Below are 17,414 nucleotides of genomic sequence, written 5' to 3' on the forward strand. Positions count from 1 at the left end.
ATAACTTATTGTTATTGAATTATGGGCACAGCCCCATTATGTGTGTGTGTGTATATTCAAAACAACTGGCTTGGTGTTTCTGGGGGTTTTTTTGTTGTCTTTTTTTACACCCACCACTATGTTTTCCAGTGGAGATGAGAAAGCTTTGGAAATGATTTGTCATTTTATTTCTTTACATCACAAAAGTCTGACATTTTACCTGGGGTATGCGCACCTTTGAGATTGACTGTATCTTTGCCTTCAGGGTTGATGTGTGAAACAGTCCTACATACTTATGGACAGGGAGAATGTGGCAGCTGGGATGTGTTGAGAAAAAAAACAAGTTGTATTAAAAACAACACACAATAAAATCCTTTTTTTAATGCAACCCTGTGTTGTGTGAAGCATTACAGCCAGGTATGTTTGCTCACAACTCTGATCGCAGTCCGTTGCCATACTCCAACTAAAAATCTAGGAAGGTTCAATCGTTAAGGTGTGGGGAGAAATGAATCCAATGTTAAGGAGAAAGTGGGAGGTTGTGCAAAAAGCAGACAACTTTCGGTGTCCCTGCTGTTAACTGTTAAAATTCATACCCAATGAGAACATGTTTATTTTAAGGTTTAAAATAAAATTTAAAATGTATTTAAAATTTGAATAATTTCTAATTATTCATAATGGCCTGTTCTGTGCCTTTATTCCTCGTGCATTTGGAAGGGAAACAAGCCCACAGCATCATAGATCCTCCACCTGCTTCAACATGTTAGGATTTTGCATATATTATTTATGCCAAACCTGTATGGTTTCTATTGCTAAAAAGCTCAATCTTAATCTCATTTGACTAAAACAGTTTCAATTAAAGTTCCAAAAGAGTTAAGCAAACTTCACATGTTTGTGTGTGATTGTTGGATAGGAACAGGCTTTGTGTGGCGTCACCTCCAACCAAGAGATTTGCATGTAATTGGCGTTTAATGGTTGTTATGGCGACCAGGTAAGAAGCAATTCTTCCATGCAGTAATGAGCGTTTGTTCTTCTTTCCTCTGCACACTATTTATAGTGGCAGATAAATATGAGCTCGTCTGACCTAGTGGCCATGAAGAGAAATTTGTCTAGGAATTATAGTTTTACCTCACGGAAGTAAAATGTCCTGGAATACTTAGATGTTCATTGAAACTGTAATCAAGTCTAAAGAGTAGAGCGTTCATAAAACGTGTATTTAGTTAAAACCAACATGGGATCGTTCTCCCCACAGAACAAATACAAGTAAATGTTAGATGTTTCGTTTTGAATATTTCAAATAGCTATTTTTGCTTGGTTTAACTTCGAACTCCACCCACGGAAGAACTTCCACCAGGAACAAAATGTGTTTTGAACTACAAATTAGAGGCGGGTCCTTTTCTCTGGTAGCCGCTAATGGTTAGGATCCTGGGGCGACCGATATGACACCTGAACACATTTTATTTAGTTAAACCTATATTTTGTTGAATTTTAAAAAAAATGCGCATTACATAAAAAATATGGATATTAATTGTACTTCCGTATTTAGTTTGTTAATTTTTAAATGTAACTTTGTAGGCTTTTTTTAATGTTTTTTTTTTTTTTTTGCCGTCAGGCATTATGTGGAGGTCTTACAGTTTCCCTTTTCGCCTAAGTTTAAAACTGGCAGTTGGTTGTCTAAACAAAAAAGGCAGAGCTGACAAGTGTTTCCAAATATCATATCTAGCTTAAGCAACAGCGGATATATGTGTGTATATCTGCTGTGTACGCATCTTCGCTGGTCTGGCCGCTAAAGCTAATTAGCCATAATGTGTCTTCCTCCAGAAAAAGCTTCCGAGTTGAAACAGATCATACACAACCATCTCCTCAGGGTAAGCTAACTGTATCACTCTTATTTTTTTGTTTTGCAAGCAGTAACTTTATTCTGTACTTGGCCAGTTTCGACAGTTTATTTCATTCTCCAAATGACTCTTCTGTCGATTGTGTACCTAATAATTAAATTTGCAAATACAGCAAACTGATACCTATTTTTAAGAAAAAGATTCAATGATTAATCATATTTCTTCATCTGTCGTATTGTTAAATTTGGCAATATGAATTATTGATAAGGGCTATTTTTAAAAAAAGATATTTACGCTTTAATGGCGTTTTTATGCTACTTTAAAGACCCTTAGTCCAAATCTTTCATTTTAATTTATTCTTCATCTTCAGTTTATTTTCTTGATTTTTCATAAGTGCCCACAGATTCAGATCTGTGGGATTTCTTTACAACTAAATGAACAATGTTCTGAAGGTAGTTTGCCACTTTTGTCTTATGAAACAGTGATCTACTATCCTGGAAAACCCACACATAGTAACCAGATAACACACCTAATGCTGCTTACTCAACTCTAATTTATGCTTTCTTACAGAATGGTTGCTATACAGTTGGTTTCCTTCTGTAATTCTGTAATGTCATTTTCTCAGTTTGAAACAATGGAAAGGTGAGCAGTTTTATTTTTTTCTGCCCGTCAGATGGACGTCCATGGGCGAATCCGAGAAGTCCTGGCAGAGACTATAAAACACGATCGAGGCTCGGCGCACCAGCCTCTGTCTGAGGGAGACTTTGTACGCGCTCTCCAACGCCGGGGCATCATCGACGATGTGATGAGAGACCTCCACTTCACTCAGGTTTGCCACCGTTTTGCAGACTGTGTCAGACTGAGGTTAACATTTAAAGATGTCTGTTTTACATTTCTGACATGTTAAATGCCACAAATAAAGTACTGTCTCTCACTTCTTTGTGATAGGAAAGTGCTCCAAATATTGATGCAGAGACTCCGTCCAAGCCTGCTGATCATCATGTTGACCAAGATAGTATGCATCTTAAGAAAAGTAAGAGACGTCACTCATAATGCTTAATGGAAATAAAAGTCCTCTGTCTAATTTGTTTTGATTCTCTCTAAGCTAATCTTGATCCATCAAGGCGATACCTCTATCTTCAAGTTCTTGGAGGTAAGGCCTTTCTGGAGCACCTCCAGGACTCAGAGCCTCTACCTGGTCAGGTGTGTCCCACGTTTATGCTCTACCTGCACTTCCGCAACCAGAGGTTCCGCTCCAAACCGGTTCCTTGTGCCTGTGAACCCGACTTGAAAGAGGGTTTCCTTCTAGAGATCCACAGAGACAGCTTTGGTAAGAGGAAACCGCGTAAGAGAATGCAATCACGAGACATCTAGGGCATGTAGCACAAACAATCTCAGGAATTTTACATTAATCTGAGAATTTTCTAGAAAAAAAACAAGGATATTTCTGAGCTCCAAAAGTTGAAAAAGAAAAAAAAAATGTTGAGATTAATTTTAGAAATTTTAAACTTTTTTCTAGAAAATGTTTGTAAAAGACTTGCTATCGTAAACTCTGAATTTTTGAGAATTTTCTAGAAGAGTTTCAGAAGTTGAAAATTGTAAAATTTTGAAACTCAGATAGATCTCAACATTTCTTAAATACTTTTGGCAAAAATTTACTCAGTCTTTTTCTACAATCTACAGTCATTCTAATACGCCTTTGTGGACATCTTTCTCTGTAACCAGACGTTTTTTTGTTTTTTTTCTGTCTGCGGTGCGGCAGGAGACGGCAGTAAGATGGTGGATGCAACCGCCATGCTGTCCATGTGCGACGCGGTTCACTTGGTGCTGATCAAGACAGACACTTCCGGTGAAACGACGCTGGTCACGTCCTACTTCCTGGACTGGAGGATCGTCCTCGGCTCGCCCAGCTGCAAGACGTGCTTCGCCGTGGAGATGATGGGAGTCGGTGAGCATCACCGGACAGCAGCCGCATTGTTCTTTGCATCTTTTCTCTAAAGCCATGCAAAAAAAAATCTGTGATGTAATGTTGGGACATTTTCAGACATTTTTAGCTAGCATAGTTTTTTTTAAGAACATTAACAAACTACATAGAAGTTAGGAAGGATCAGATTATATCTGGGTCAGAGAGTTGGAGCTGCAGCGCTGGACAGAATTACAGTGTCAATTAAAAAGTCTAAATTTTTTACAAAACAAAAGTCAAATTAAAGTATTCAACATAAAATAAGTGACTGCATAAATATTCACCTCCTTCAAGTTGGTATTCAGTAGATGAACCTTTGATGGATTGAACTGAATCCAGTGGCTGTTAAGGGCCTCAGAGATCTTTTTTGTATCCACCCCTGACTTCTTTGTTTCAATAATCGTTTCTCTAATTTACTTGGAGTGTTCTTTAGACTTCATGCTGTAATGGCAGCCAGAAATGCTGATTAACCAGTGGAGCCTCCAGACACTAAAATCACTGGAGATGCTCACTGGACTCAGCTGGTTTCTGTTCCTATCATTTTGCCACTACTAGCGCCGATTGGCTGGACCTCTATTGAATTAGCTCAGTCATGTACTTTTATCCAATTGTCATTATTTTGTAGATTTCAGAAAAAAAGCCTAATTTTGATTATCATGATTAATTTGTAAAAGCAGTAATAAAGGGTAGAAGCTGCAAGAGGCTGAATGCTTTTTCTAGGCTCAGTAATCAGATTCAGTAAAGCCTGCACAACCATGTTGTTTAAGAAGAAAAAAAAACAGCAGGCAACTGCATACGTAGTAGTGCATTACTCTTTGTGGGATTTAGAGTGCTCAGAGTGGAAAGGACTGATGTTTCTTGAGTCAGTTGTGGGCAGGTGTTGTAAAATCGAAAACAAGTTTGTTTTTACAAATATACATGTGTTTTTGTTTTAAGTAGTTTACATTCTGGAAAAGTTGAGGAAGTACGTCTCCATTTTTGCAGAACTTAAATCGAAACCTTTAAATCTTCTAAAGTAACGCTCACTGACGTTGCTTGCCTCTTGAAGAATAGTTTCACGCCACCAGTCAACCGTTTAGGAAGACGGATGCCTCCATGTGGATTCAGTTTCATTTTATTTATTGTGATTTGTGTTGTAGTTAGAAATTAGATGGATAAACGGAGCGTAGAGTGGAGTCTGTATTTCTCTTTAGAAATCAATAGCACATGGCTTTTTAGTGATATGTTTGTGTGTCACCAGGAAGTGAGAGTAAAATCCCAGCAGGTGTTTTGACTGTCAGCCTGGAGCTCTTCCCTCCTCTCCAAGAGACTTTGAACACCGATATCATCGTCACACAGGTAAAAGCAGCGGCATGTAGAAAACAGGGGCTTTGGATCGGCTACATGGAGTTAAAGGTTAACGATAAACATTAACAATAAAGGTTACCGATAGTTCCCTCCCTTGCTGGAGATAAACTGCCTTTAAAACTTTTTTATGGCGAAGGTTCATGTAGCAGTTTTACAAAAAATGTGCCAAAAAGGGAAGATGTTAGCATTTAAAACTTTCTTTCTCGCTAACCAGAGAACTTCCTTCTGCTTGTTTTTTTTTTTTCTTTCCTGAATGAGCAAATGTTGAATTATTACCACAGAATTCCATTACTGCTGTCCGGAGTCAGTACTCCCAGGAAAAACCATCAATGCCGTGCTGAGAAAGAAACATGAAAGCTCTGAATGGAAGCACTGATGCCACTGTGTTCTCTGCGTTTAGCAATCGCTGGAGAGGCAGAGGACTGCGGAGAAGGAGAGGCTCTTCTTGGTATACGCCAAGCAGTGGTGGAGAGAGTTCCTGGAGATCCGACCGTCCCATCAGTCCAAGCTGGTCAAGATCTTTGCCCAGGTTCGTCTGATTTTTTTATTCAACTCTTTCCTCTTCTTCAGTTAATCTTTAATTAACAGTGCAATCTCTTTCTTTACTCACAGCCGATAAGCTGGTCCGATTTCCTTGATTTTGGGTTATCGGTTATCGACCGATACTTGCATGTGAAACCGATCTGATCCACCGATCTTATTTACCTCGGCAAAGGTCTAAAAATCAACCACTGTCCCCTTTTGCTCTGCAGTGAGAGAGATTTAACTGACAGACCGCTCCACCAGGTCATGTCTGCACATTTTCAGTTAACAGCAGCCACCCCACTGTTTCCAAATCAGCAACTTTCTTGCTATATTTAGCAACATTTCGGACAAAAAAGTTGGTCTCAGCCAAAAATCGTAATCAGCAGGTCAGGCTTTTTAAAGGTCGGTAATTGGCGATCGACCAGAAAACTGCAATTGGTGCACCCTTCATTTGAGCAGTAAACAGTCTGTGCTGTCTGCAGGATGAGAACGGTGTCAACAGGCCCGTGTGTTCCTACGTGCGCGTCCTCCGGGCCGGACGGCTGCTGGAGAACCCTCGACAGGCCGCCCGATTCGTCAGCCTGCTGACCCATGAAAGGGCTCCAGTGGTGGGAGGAGGGGGCAAGCAGGAGCAGTGGTGCACGTTAATGGCTTTCCTGTGCAGAGGGAAGGTGAGTTTATGGCAGTGCACTTACTGTAATGCTCAATAATTACTATCAGAGTAAGACGGTGGCAGATTTACAGGTTCTTCTACTAAACTTCCAGCTAAGTGTTTTATTTCTCAGTTTCAGATTAGCAGCATTGTTCATGAAGGAAATGACTTCTGACTACTGTTGCACGTCTTTCAACCACTTCAACCTTCCTGGAATTTTCAATTTGGAAATAGACTGAACAAGTGCGGCTTGTTAGAAAGGCTCGACAGGAAAATGAAAAGCTGTGTTTGAATGAGCCACAACCTTTCTAGAATGTCTGTCCATAACCGACAAACACGGCAAATCAGCACAAACGAATCCTGCTAACTCTCAACCATAACCTCATCAGAAGAACACAGTGTTCTACTGTCTAGTCTGTGTCTTTACTCTTCAACACAGCAGGAAATCTACAACAGAAATGCTGACAAAAAAATAAATATAGAGGTTGCGAGGACTTAGTCAAAGTCAAGACATAGGCCTGATATTTATATTACATTGTCAGGCTTACGTATATATTGGCTGACAGATTTCAGTGAATCATATGACATATTATGACACTTTTCTCATCTGATGTTCACACTTATCTACATCCCATCAACCACTCCAAGAAGATGTACAGCAAAGTGGACTCACCCTGTATCAGTGTTGATACAGTTTATTCAGTATCTGGAGCATGCTGTTTAAAGGGGCAGTTTTCTGTAATATTGACTTTTTTTTTTTTTTTTTACTTTATATCATGTTATGATGTTATTCCCACATCAAAAACACACCTGGAGTGTTGCCTGGATTCTTTCCTGCATGTTTGAGAAATCCTTTAATCTCCCATGGCAACTAGTCAGCTGTGCAAAACACCTGGTTGCCCCTAGTGTTGCCTTTGAGAGCAGGAATCTTTAAAGAGACAGAGGCCCAATTTCAAGGTGTTAAATTACGAAGTAAAATTTCTTCTAAGTCATATTTTATATATGCATCATTTTTATGACAACTGAAGTTAGCATAGTTACTTGAATGTGCTATAAAATTACACTATGTACCTGGGAAACACATAATACCGCCTCTTCAATTTTAGTGGCACACAAACCCCATGTGAGTTTCCATTAAAATGACTTTAAATTACAGATAAATCTACACATGTAGTGGTAGATAGCTGTTTAATTTATTCCTACTTGGAAGACTATTTATAGACTTTATCCTCATTATAGCTTTAGTGATTAGGTTTAGCTGTTGCTTGGGACAAGATGTCCTGCTGTAGCTAAAATGATGTTCCAGACGTCAGAAAGCGTCACTTCAACTCTGCTCAGCTGCCTTCACACGTTCCCCGTTTCTGAGTAGGACGGATTGCGTTCTTTCCGAGGAAGGGAGATTTGTGCAGGGTTGACTGGCTGCTGCATTTGATAGTGGGGAATTTCCCAGAGTGCCTCAGGATAAATGCTCAGTCCCTCTCCTCAGTGAAGAGGCTGGCAAGACAGACACAGCACAATTCTCACAAAGTGGCCCTTGTCAACTGTGATTTATGAGTTTCATTCCAGGGAAAATTAATTTAGCCTCATCAGACCCCAGCTTGTTCGGATGCTACCGTTCATATTAGCACTTCTGGGGAACATCTATCATCCTGACTTGCCCGTAGCCTTGTGCCGGCACGCCAAAGCTGCAGCCCCCACTACTCGACCGAGGCCATTTTACTGGAAAAGGTGCACAAGTGAAATTAGAGTTGCTTACTGTTAGAGCCAATGTGATGACTACAGAGCTCGTTTCCTCTCCAGCAGGCTGGTCTTTTGTGTGTTCAACACTTCTGAGAAAGGCTCAAGGTGCAGCGAGAACAAGATATTGTTGTTTTTTACCAAACACAGGACGGTAGCAATGTGATGAATTAGGCAAGCATGTTAAAACATCTTTTCTGTTCCGATCTACAGCCAGTCGCAGTCTAAGTAGCTTAATTTTTCTCACAGACGTCACGGTATATCTGTTGTTTCACATCCGAGTTCTAGTAACCTGCATCTCTCCCCTTAATTAGTGTCTTACAAACATTAATAAGGTTCATTGCCTTTCTGATTTCCAAACCATCCATAGATCCTTACCCAGCTCTCTCTGTCCTTCCTCAGGGAGACTGTGAGGACCACGCTACTCTGCTCTGCAGCCTCCTGCTGGGCTTCGGGCTGGATGCATATGTATGTGTGGGCACCAAGGTCAACAGCGGTCCACACACCTGGGTCCTGACCCGAGGTACCGACGGGAGCATCACTTTCTGGGAGAGTCTGACGGCACACAGGTACGATTTAGTTTCACCTCCTTACAAACACAGACACGCCACAGTTTCATTCACCTTTGGGAACAGGAATGTTTTTAAAGTTGATCTGATCATTGCACTCATGGAAATATATTCATATTCACATATATAAGTACAGGGATATACAGTATATTGAATTTGAAAATACACATTTTTAATATTTTTTTGAAGTTCAAAAACTGTTCATCAGTGCAGTAAACTGCATGTGTGTACTTGTATAGCTGTCATTGGGGGACTTACTCTTGACAAATGACCAAACTAGTGTGAACGTTTGTAGTTGTGAGGACATTTTGCCATGTCATCACAATCTGGAAACATCACTGGTGGATTAGAGGTTAAATTTAGGACTAAGTTGTGAATTGAGTTCAGGTTAGTGTTAGTTATGTAGTTGGTTAGGAAAAGGTCAGGGTTAGTCCACAGAAATGAATGAAAATCAGCACAAGTCCACACATGCATAGTGAAACAGGAGCGTGGGTGTGTGTGTGTGTGTGTCAGTAGAGTATTTCTGTTTCTCAACAATGTATGTTCAATGAAATATGTGACAAATAGTCATTTTATAATTTATCTAAATAATGATTTTTTCTTTTGGGACTAATTAGACTTCTCCTGTGTATGCGATCAGGTATCTGCACCGGCCCATTGATCCAGATGCTCCCCCACTGGTGCCCCAACCCAAACCGTCGTCCCCTTACCGCACCGTGGGCTGCGTCTTTAACCACCAGACCTTACTGGCCAACTGCCAGCCGTCTGACGCGGTGGAGCTTTGTGTGTTTGACTTCCAGGTAGGATCCCTGTGAACCGCAAAGTTCCTTTAAGAGAAACATTGGGTTGCTCACACTTAGCGTGTAGGATCATTCATCAACAACTTCTGTCATGTTGCCATGAGAAATGACAACAAGCTACTGTGGATGCTGGGTGTGTGTGAGCATGTTTCCCATCTGTTTTCCCTCCAGAATCAGTCACGCTGGAAGGCGATGAGTGAAGAGGCTCTGAAGTCAGTCTGTGCTCCAGGCTCCACCGCCTCTTTACCTCCTCTCCCTCCTCTCTGTGCTCCATCTCTGGATCCTGCTGAGGTCAGCAACCATTTGGAGCTGGAGATGCGCTTCCTGGTCTCGGAACACAGGAAGGTAAAACTCAGCGGTGAACACGGTGCTGTTGCTTGAGGGCTAGGAGTTTCTGTGATGAGTTAAAGGGGCAGTTTTGTGGGAAATTGTCTTATTTTTAGCTTTACATTATGTTATAATGTTATTCGCTCATCAAAAATCTTTCTTGCATGAAAGATTGAGAAATCTTTTGATCTCCCGTGGCAACCATTCACCTGTGCAAAACGCCTGGGAGGACCTAGCTCCGCCATCGAGACGCAGCTCCTGCGATCTCCACGCTACCACCTTCTGCCTCACAGAGCAGCCCTGCTCCTCAGCTCCCTCAATCAGCTCCTTCAGACTAGCCAGCAGCAATTAGCAAACACCTGGTGGAACTGCTCATCTGCTGAGCTCATTATTAGAGTTACTTTTCAGAGCAGCGCTGGTAAAAACGTTGTTGAAGGGTTAATAGAGTATCAGTATTGTGATGACTTCCTGAAGACGGAGCTTCAGAAAGAGCAGAAGTTTTTAATTCCCAATTTCAAGGCATTAAATCTCAAAGTCATTGTTGATATACATAGCATTTTTTAATGACTGAAGTTAACAGTTACTTGATTGTGAACAATCAAGTGATGTGAAAAACACATAATACTGCCCCTTTAAAAATGGCACCAGCAGTGATGTCGTGGATTAGTGGTAGAGGTGGTGTGCCATGTGCTGAGGGTGTAGACCTTGACAGAGCTGTCCTGAGTTTGATTCCCAGCGTAGGGCCATTTATTTCCCGACTTTCTCTTCTCGTCAGTAGCTACGTCCCGTGTAGCTCCTGACGAATCAAGACCACTGTCTACTTTTCTGTGTATTTCTGTAGACTCGATCTTCTCAACAGCAGAACAAAGAAGTATGATTTCTGGGTTTTAATTTCTAACAGCCTGTCCCCTTCAGTACCATTTGACCAAGTAGTGGTAACGTAATCATTCGCAGAATACGTAGAAATGCCTTTCTGTTTTGTCGGTTCCTCTCCTCCAGGACCTCGATGTGGCTACAGTGTGGGACGATCACCTGTCCTACCTGCTGTCCTCGGCCCTATCGGCTTATGAAATGGAGCGTTGTACCGGCGTCTCCTGCGGCAATGAGGAGTTCCAGGACGCGGTGAGGAGGGCCGTGCCAGACGGACACACCTTCAAAGGCTTCCCCATTCACTTCCTGCACCGCAACGCTCGCAGAGCCTTCGCCACCTGCCTCAGGTTCTACATTGTTCCAGTTACATTAACAGTCTGATCCTTAGACCGTAGTACTGGTATACTTAATCGAATTCTAATTTTAGTGTATATTTGTGGCTTTTAATTCCCCTGTTTGAAATATTTGTAAAAGCAAAAGTAGAAGTGCTCTGTTAGTATGACGCTACAAAAGAACGGTTGAAAAATCTATAAATTCAAGAAAGTGTAGTAACTAAAAATGTGCTAACATTTTCAGTATCTGCTAGATGGTGCTTGCTTGTTTTTTGTTCCATGAACAAAAAATCCTATTAAAAAATGCTTGTTTAAGTATTCTGTCCATACTTGTGGTAAGTATGGACAGAAAAGCCACAAACTACCTGAAGCAAACGTAAAAACATTTTTGTGAAATTGAAGATGCAATCTGCTGGGTCTCCTTAGAAATGTTTAATCTATTTTGACTAATTAATTGGGCATACTGTACTTTGACAACTGGGATCATTTAGAATGTATGTGACTGAATTTTTTTTTTTTTTCGTAAAGTGCCTTGAAACAACATTTGTTGTGAACTGGTGCTATATACATAAACTAAATTGAACTGAGGAAGTTGTTCTGAATGTTGCAGTTTCCTCCGACCTTTTCCAAAGCAATACTTCAACATGTGCTTAAAAAAAACCTTGATTGAACTTCTGACCTCTGCGCATCTGATGGTTCTTTTGCTTTAATGAAGTACGTTTTCAAGCTCTGTCCCCATTTCTTACAGGTCGCCATTCTGCGAGGAGATTGTGTGTTGTCGTGGCGACCATGTGAGGCTCGCCGTTCGAGTTCGAGTGTTTGTGTATCCTGAGAATGCCTGCGCCGTATGGATGATGTTTGCCTGTAAATACCGTTCTGTACTCTGACCAGCAGGCAGAATGTTCGCCTGCCTAATGCCTCGTGTTGCACATGGACCACAGGGAAGGTTCTACAAACACAAAGCCAGGCCCAGCTGATGGTCCACAAGAACACTGAACTGAAATGAACTAAAGGAATGATGTTGCTTTGACATTTATTTTGTATGTTAGAATCTTTATATGTAAAAACTTTTTCTGCTATTTATATTTTGCAAATAAACTGAAATTTGTCAAACTTACTGCATACATTTTTTTATAAATATTTTCAGAGTACGTCTTAACTGTTTCTCAAGTGGTTAACAAGAACACATCTAGGACTTGTACAGATGAGTCGTAAATGGACTCATTTATATGAATCCATTTAGGACCCATAGTGTGTACTAAGTGGACTCATCTATATTTAGGACTCGTATAGAAGGAGCTCTAGATAGGCTCATCTATATGAGTCCTAGATGTGTACATATAAAAAGTACTGCTTCTAGAGGAGCACTTTTGGAAAAAGGAAAAAGAGCTGGACCTGTAGGCAGTTAACGTGGAGCCGTTGTGCAATCTGTTGATAAGAGGGGTCCATGATTCAACCCATTCCTCACCACCATGCTTAAACTGCATAAGGAGTTCCTGTCTGAGTTCCTATTACACCCTTTTCTTGTGTGACTACAAAAACTATCCAGTTGTTAGTATTGATTAGTTAGAGGTGACATTAAACAATGTTTTTACTCAAAGTCATGTTGAGACCAGATGTTTCCATACACAATATACAAAACCGTTGTTTCTCACCAGCTACATTTCCATTGACCATGTAACTGCGCATATTGGAATTACGAAAATAAATTTGCTTAATGGAAATATGGCAATTCAGGGGGTGGGGGGTTGGGGAGCATAAAAAACATTTTTTGAGTAAAAAAGAAATTGTGCGAAATTTGTATGGTCCGCAAAATTGCAATGGAAACACTTGTTTTCGCATCACACCATGTCATGTGATCAACAACAGGATTTTACTCCTGGCGGAAAAGACGAAGAAGACGACAGGAAGTGGTAGTGTGAACTTATTAACGTGTCATTTTAGTTGTTTTTTTTTTATATTGACATTAGCGGAATATCAACAAAGTTTAGCGCACATTTATGATGGAAATGTATCGAGTGTCTGACATTAAATCAGAGTAAAACGTTCCTTGCTAAGGTAAGTTATGATTACAAGAATAAATCCTATCGTATCACTTTATTATTGCCCCCTGAGAAAACCTTTCCTTGCAGGAAAACCAGGATCAGACTAACCCATTATTTATCCAAATATTTTGCCCACATACATTTTGTACTGAAGTACAAAATACTCCTCAAATAAATAAAGCCATCACTGTCCAATATATTTATGAATGCCCATTGATAAATATAAAAATCATTCTAAATTAAGTACTGCATTGCCATTTAAAATTGCCCGTTGGAATTTAAACACAAACACAGAAACAATCTATAACATTTCATACACAGTTCAAAGTCTATGAAATATCAGTACGAATATCAATGGAACAGCATAAAGCCCAATCACAATGAATGCCCAATTAAATACACTTTGTATTTTTTGATTTGTTTTATAGAGAACTGGTTATTTATCTCCTTATATAGTTTATGTAAACATCTTTTTTCAAATGTATGTATTTTAAAATAAGACTCATTTCAACTTCAAGACAAAAGCGTATTTTTAATGAATCAAAAAAGCTCACACGAATTAACTTGTAATGCACAAGTGAAACTCTAGATGGCAGAGGAATCCTGCTAATGGCATCGTGGATGAACTTGCAGGTCTTCGTTCAACTGTAGAGATCCAGTTTTCACTGGTCCCAAAATAATTTGAAAAGATTATGCTAAATTAACAAAAAATAAAAAATCTGATATGTCACAAAATCTTATATATAATTTTTATTTTGCATGTGTCTCAAGTGAAGGGTTCAAAAACCTTTACAGTATAAACAGCCATTTTTTCCTTCACTACTTATAATCAAAAGTATCTATTGCCACAAAATCTGCAGGACTTTTGAAAGAGGCTTAAACTCTAACTGCCTTCTACATAAATTTAGCTTTATTGTAAGAGCCAAAAAGGCCAGTTTGAACATTGTTCGTTGTTGTGTATGCTTTTTGCATATTTGGATATTTTCTTAGCAATAAGGTTTTATTTTGTATGTATGTTTCTTTTGTAGAAAAGCGCCACCTAAAGGACATAATTGAAAATATATGAAAAGTGCTGCGTCACTTAGTTCAGAAAAGAAAATTGAATGTGGTTTGGTCAACTAAGCTCTACAGTTTTTGACCGTTAAAATGTGGAATGCTGTACAAGATTGAAGAATTCTTATGTAATGTCTGCTCGAAGAAAAGTAAAGTTCGTCCTTCATCAGCCTTTGTGTGGACTCGGAAGTACTTTTTTAATGCACATCGTGGGACAGAAACGCGTCAGCTAAGAGCTAAGCTAACAAACGTCAACAAAGAAAGAAAACGGAGCTGGTTGAACATTATAGTGGCTTTACACCAGAACGAATAAGCAGCCACTACATAAGTCAAAAACTGTTCTTATCGTTTGAAAAGAAGGATGACTTTATGTGTTTATTGAAGCCGAAGTGCAACATGATAACGATCTTTAAAACATACGAAGGTCATAATGGCGGACAACTCAGACTTAAACACTGTAGTAACCGAAGATGACCAAAAGAGGGCGCCAAAGCTCACAGAAAAGGCTCTGGATTCTAAACCCCATGAACTGATCAATGTAAGAAGATACAAACTTGGACAGCTGACAACTAAATCTAAGGAGATTGAAAGCTTACTGCAAAATGATGGAAGTTTGATCCAGATCAAAGAAGAGCATTTACCATTATTTCAGACACTTCTTGAAGAGTTTAGTAAATCCAATGAGGCAGTTTTGGAAATTCTTCATGAAGATGAACATCATGTTGACCAAGAATATTGGTTTCAGCCAAAATATGATCATTTTAAGTCTATTTTGGAAAAAACAGAAACATGGATTAAAGAACAAAAGGAAAACCACAGATGACCATCAGTTAGATGTAGAAGTGAGTCCTATGGACAGTGTGTCTATTGCTTCTGTGTCAAAGAAAAGATCAAAAGGGACTGGATCTAAAGTAAAGTCATTTAGTGGCAGTTCCTGTGTTTCGTCTTCCACATCATCTGCATCCTCAGCTCGCTTGAAGGAGGAAGCGAAAAGAGCTGCACTTCTTGCGAAGGCTGCTGCTCTTAAACAGGCAAAGTTCCTCCATATTATTACTCTGCTGTGTGTTTCCATGTAACGGTTCAGATGAGGGAAAATCAGTGACATGTTGGGTTGACTGGAAAACAGCATCACAACAAGTCAGTTGTTGTTGCAAATCTTTTGGCATGAGGGAATGATGCACGTTTTCACCTTCCTGTTTGTGTGTGAAGATTTTGCTTTCAAATGCTCCATCTCTGCTAACTGGAGCTTCATAGTCTTCATAAACCTTTATCTTGGCAGTCGCTTCTGCTATGGCAGTTTCAACATCTAACTGTTCTTTCTTAGCTTTTAATTGAGCCTCTTCTAATTCCAACAACTGCTTCTTTTTAAGAGCAGCAGCAATGCAAAAACAGAATGACATCACTGAACTTCTTGTTAAACAACTACTACTTTCTCAAATGCCTCCAGTTGATGTTCCTATTTTGTACGGTGATCCATTGCATTTCCGTTCCTTCATGAGAACTTTCAATCACGCTATTGAAACAAGGACTGAGAACCCTGCTTATAAACGGCACTATTTAGAACAATATACAAGAGGTGAAGTCAGAGATCTTGTTAGGAGTTGTCAACACATGCAACCACACAGGTCTTCAGGAAGCAATGAAGCTGCTACAAATCCAATATGGAAATGAGATTCAGATTGCTTCAGCTTATATGGACAAGGCCTTACAGTGGCCTCAAATTAAGTCTGAAGATGGAAAGTTATTTCTATAGTTCTTTTTCTCTTTTCCTCACAAGTTGTTGCAATGCTATGGAAGACATTGACTGCTTGGATGAGATGGACAATAATGTCAACATAAGGATTTTGACATCCAAACTGCCATATAAGATTCGAGAAAAATGGAGAGCACACGCATTTGAACTACAAGAAAAATGTTTTTTTTTAAAAAAGAGCCAAATTCACAGACTTGGTGAGTTTTATTGACAAGCTTGGCTGGTGACAGATCCATTGTTTGGAAATATAAACCCCTCTGAACCAGCAGAAAAAGGAGAAAAAAAAAGAAAGACACAGATCAAAAGTGTAAAAGGAGATGGCCTCAAGAAAAGTAGCTTTGCAACAGACATTACCTGTAAAGAAGAAACCACAAATAAAGCTGCCATCAAGGACATCTACAGGAAGCGTTGTTTGAAAAGGGCCGGGAAAATCACAAAGGACTCCACTCGCCCAGCACACACACTCTTTTCCCTCCTGCCCTCTGGGAGGCGCTACAGAAGCCTACGGACCAGAACCACCAGGCACCGGAACAGCTTCTTTCCCACAGCTGTCACGCTTTTGAACGCCTCCTGACATAAAACATAAACTATAAGGACTGTACTCCCCTATCCTCTGATACAACAATAACACAGTACATACCAACAAACTCTTCATTGCCAGCTTGTTGTGGTACCAGACTGTAGTTCTGTTAGGTTTCATTTACTGTGCGATGCCCACTTGAAAAGGATAGGTCTCTACTGTGAAACATAACTGGATTTCACTCAAGGAGTCTTCATTTTGGTTAGTCCATCTTTATTTTCATAATTTTTTGTAGTCCAACCACATAGATGAAAAACCTCAAAACAAACAGAAACACATCTATTACAATCTGAAATTAACAAGATAAATACATTGTGAAATTAACAAGATACATTTCCACCCCTTTAAACCATTTAATCCTAAAGTATAATAAATAGCAAATGTTTTATAATAAAATTCAACACCAATAAATAAATTAGCATATTTAACAACATTTAATTTCATAGTTAAACATCCTAACCAACATTTTTTTTTCCACTTTCCTACTTCAACCAATAAACACCAAGTGTATTGTCTTTTTTTTCCTCTTTTTTCTTTTCAATAATATTAACTCTCAAATAATCAATCCAAGTCCATGTTTATGAGCAACAGTATTGCAAGCTTACCGGCTGTCCTTCACAGTTTTTTTAGAAACTTTTGCACAGTTTCAATTTACGTGCTACCAGGATTGTTTGCTTTCATGCTGTGACACTTCACAACCAGGAGTGACAGCTCAGTCATCCCTTAAGTACCTACACTCTGATTGGTAGGAGATTGAATCCACCTGGTTATCATCACTCCAGCAGAGAAGAAAGATGCAGCAGAGGGGAGTGGCTTGCTGGCAGTTTGTCAGAACATGGACTATGCTCACACACACACACACACATCACAGACTGTTTTCTTCACACACACATACAACCTGTAAATTTATCTGCCATTATTTATCTTGTATTATATTATATAGATATATAATCCATTCCCTAACATTCTTGTATATTCTTTATAATCTGTGCATATAGCTCCCATATTTATATTTATACACAATATCTATATCTCTTTGCTATAACC

At 39.5% G+C, this 17,414-nt stretch overlaps 1 protein-coding gene across 1 annotated transcript; it reads left to right on the forward strand.

Annotated features, from left to right (window-relative positions):
* Positions 1-1,584: 1,584 nt before the first annotated feature.
* cep76 (centrosomal protein 76) lies at positions 1,585-12,053 on the forward strand. The gene is made up of 13 exons (XM_028019205.1): positions 1,585-1,844; positions 2,488-2,643; positions 2,763-2,847; positions 2,920-3,144; positions 3,577-3,762; positions 5,018-5,115; positions 5,525-5,653; positions 6,132-6,320; positions 8,441-8,607; positions 9,248-9,407; positions 9,579-9,752; positions 10,734-10,951; positions 11,685-12,053. Exons 1-13 carry the CDS (start codon positions 1,782-1,784, stop codon positions 11,821-11,823), a joined length of 1,989 nt encoding a protein of 662 aa, XP_027875006.1. The 5' UTR covers positions 1,585-1,781; the 3' UTR covers positions 11,824-12,053.
* The last annotated feature ends 5,361 nt before the right edge of the window (positions 12,054-17,414 follow it).

This window comes from Xiphophorus couchianus, chromosome 5, assembly GCF_001444195.1.
Source record: "Xiphophorus couchianus chromosome 5, X_couchianus-1.0, whole genome shotgun sequence".
In the NCBI taxonomy this organism is placed as follows: Eukaryota; Metazoa; Chordata; class Actinopteri; order Cyprinodontiformes; family Poeciliidae; genus Xiphophorus; species Xiphophorus couchianus.

Coding starts and splice junctions, on each gene's coding strand:
- cep76 (XM_028019205.1), top strand. CDS start 1,782: ATGTGTCTTCCTCCAGAAAAAGCTTCCGAGTTGAAACAGATCATACAC. Junction 2,848..2,919: donor TAGTATGCATCTTAAGAAAA/GTAAGAGACGTC, acceptor ATTCTCTCTAAG/CTAATCTTGATCCATCAAGG. Junction 6,321..8,440: donor CTTTCCTGTGCAGAGGGAAG/GTGAGTTTATGG, acceptor GTCCTTCCTCAG/GGAGACTGTGAGGACCACGC.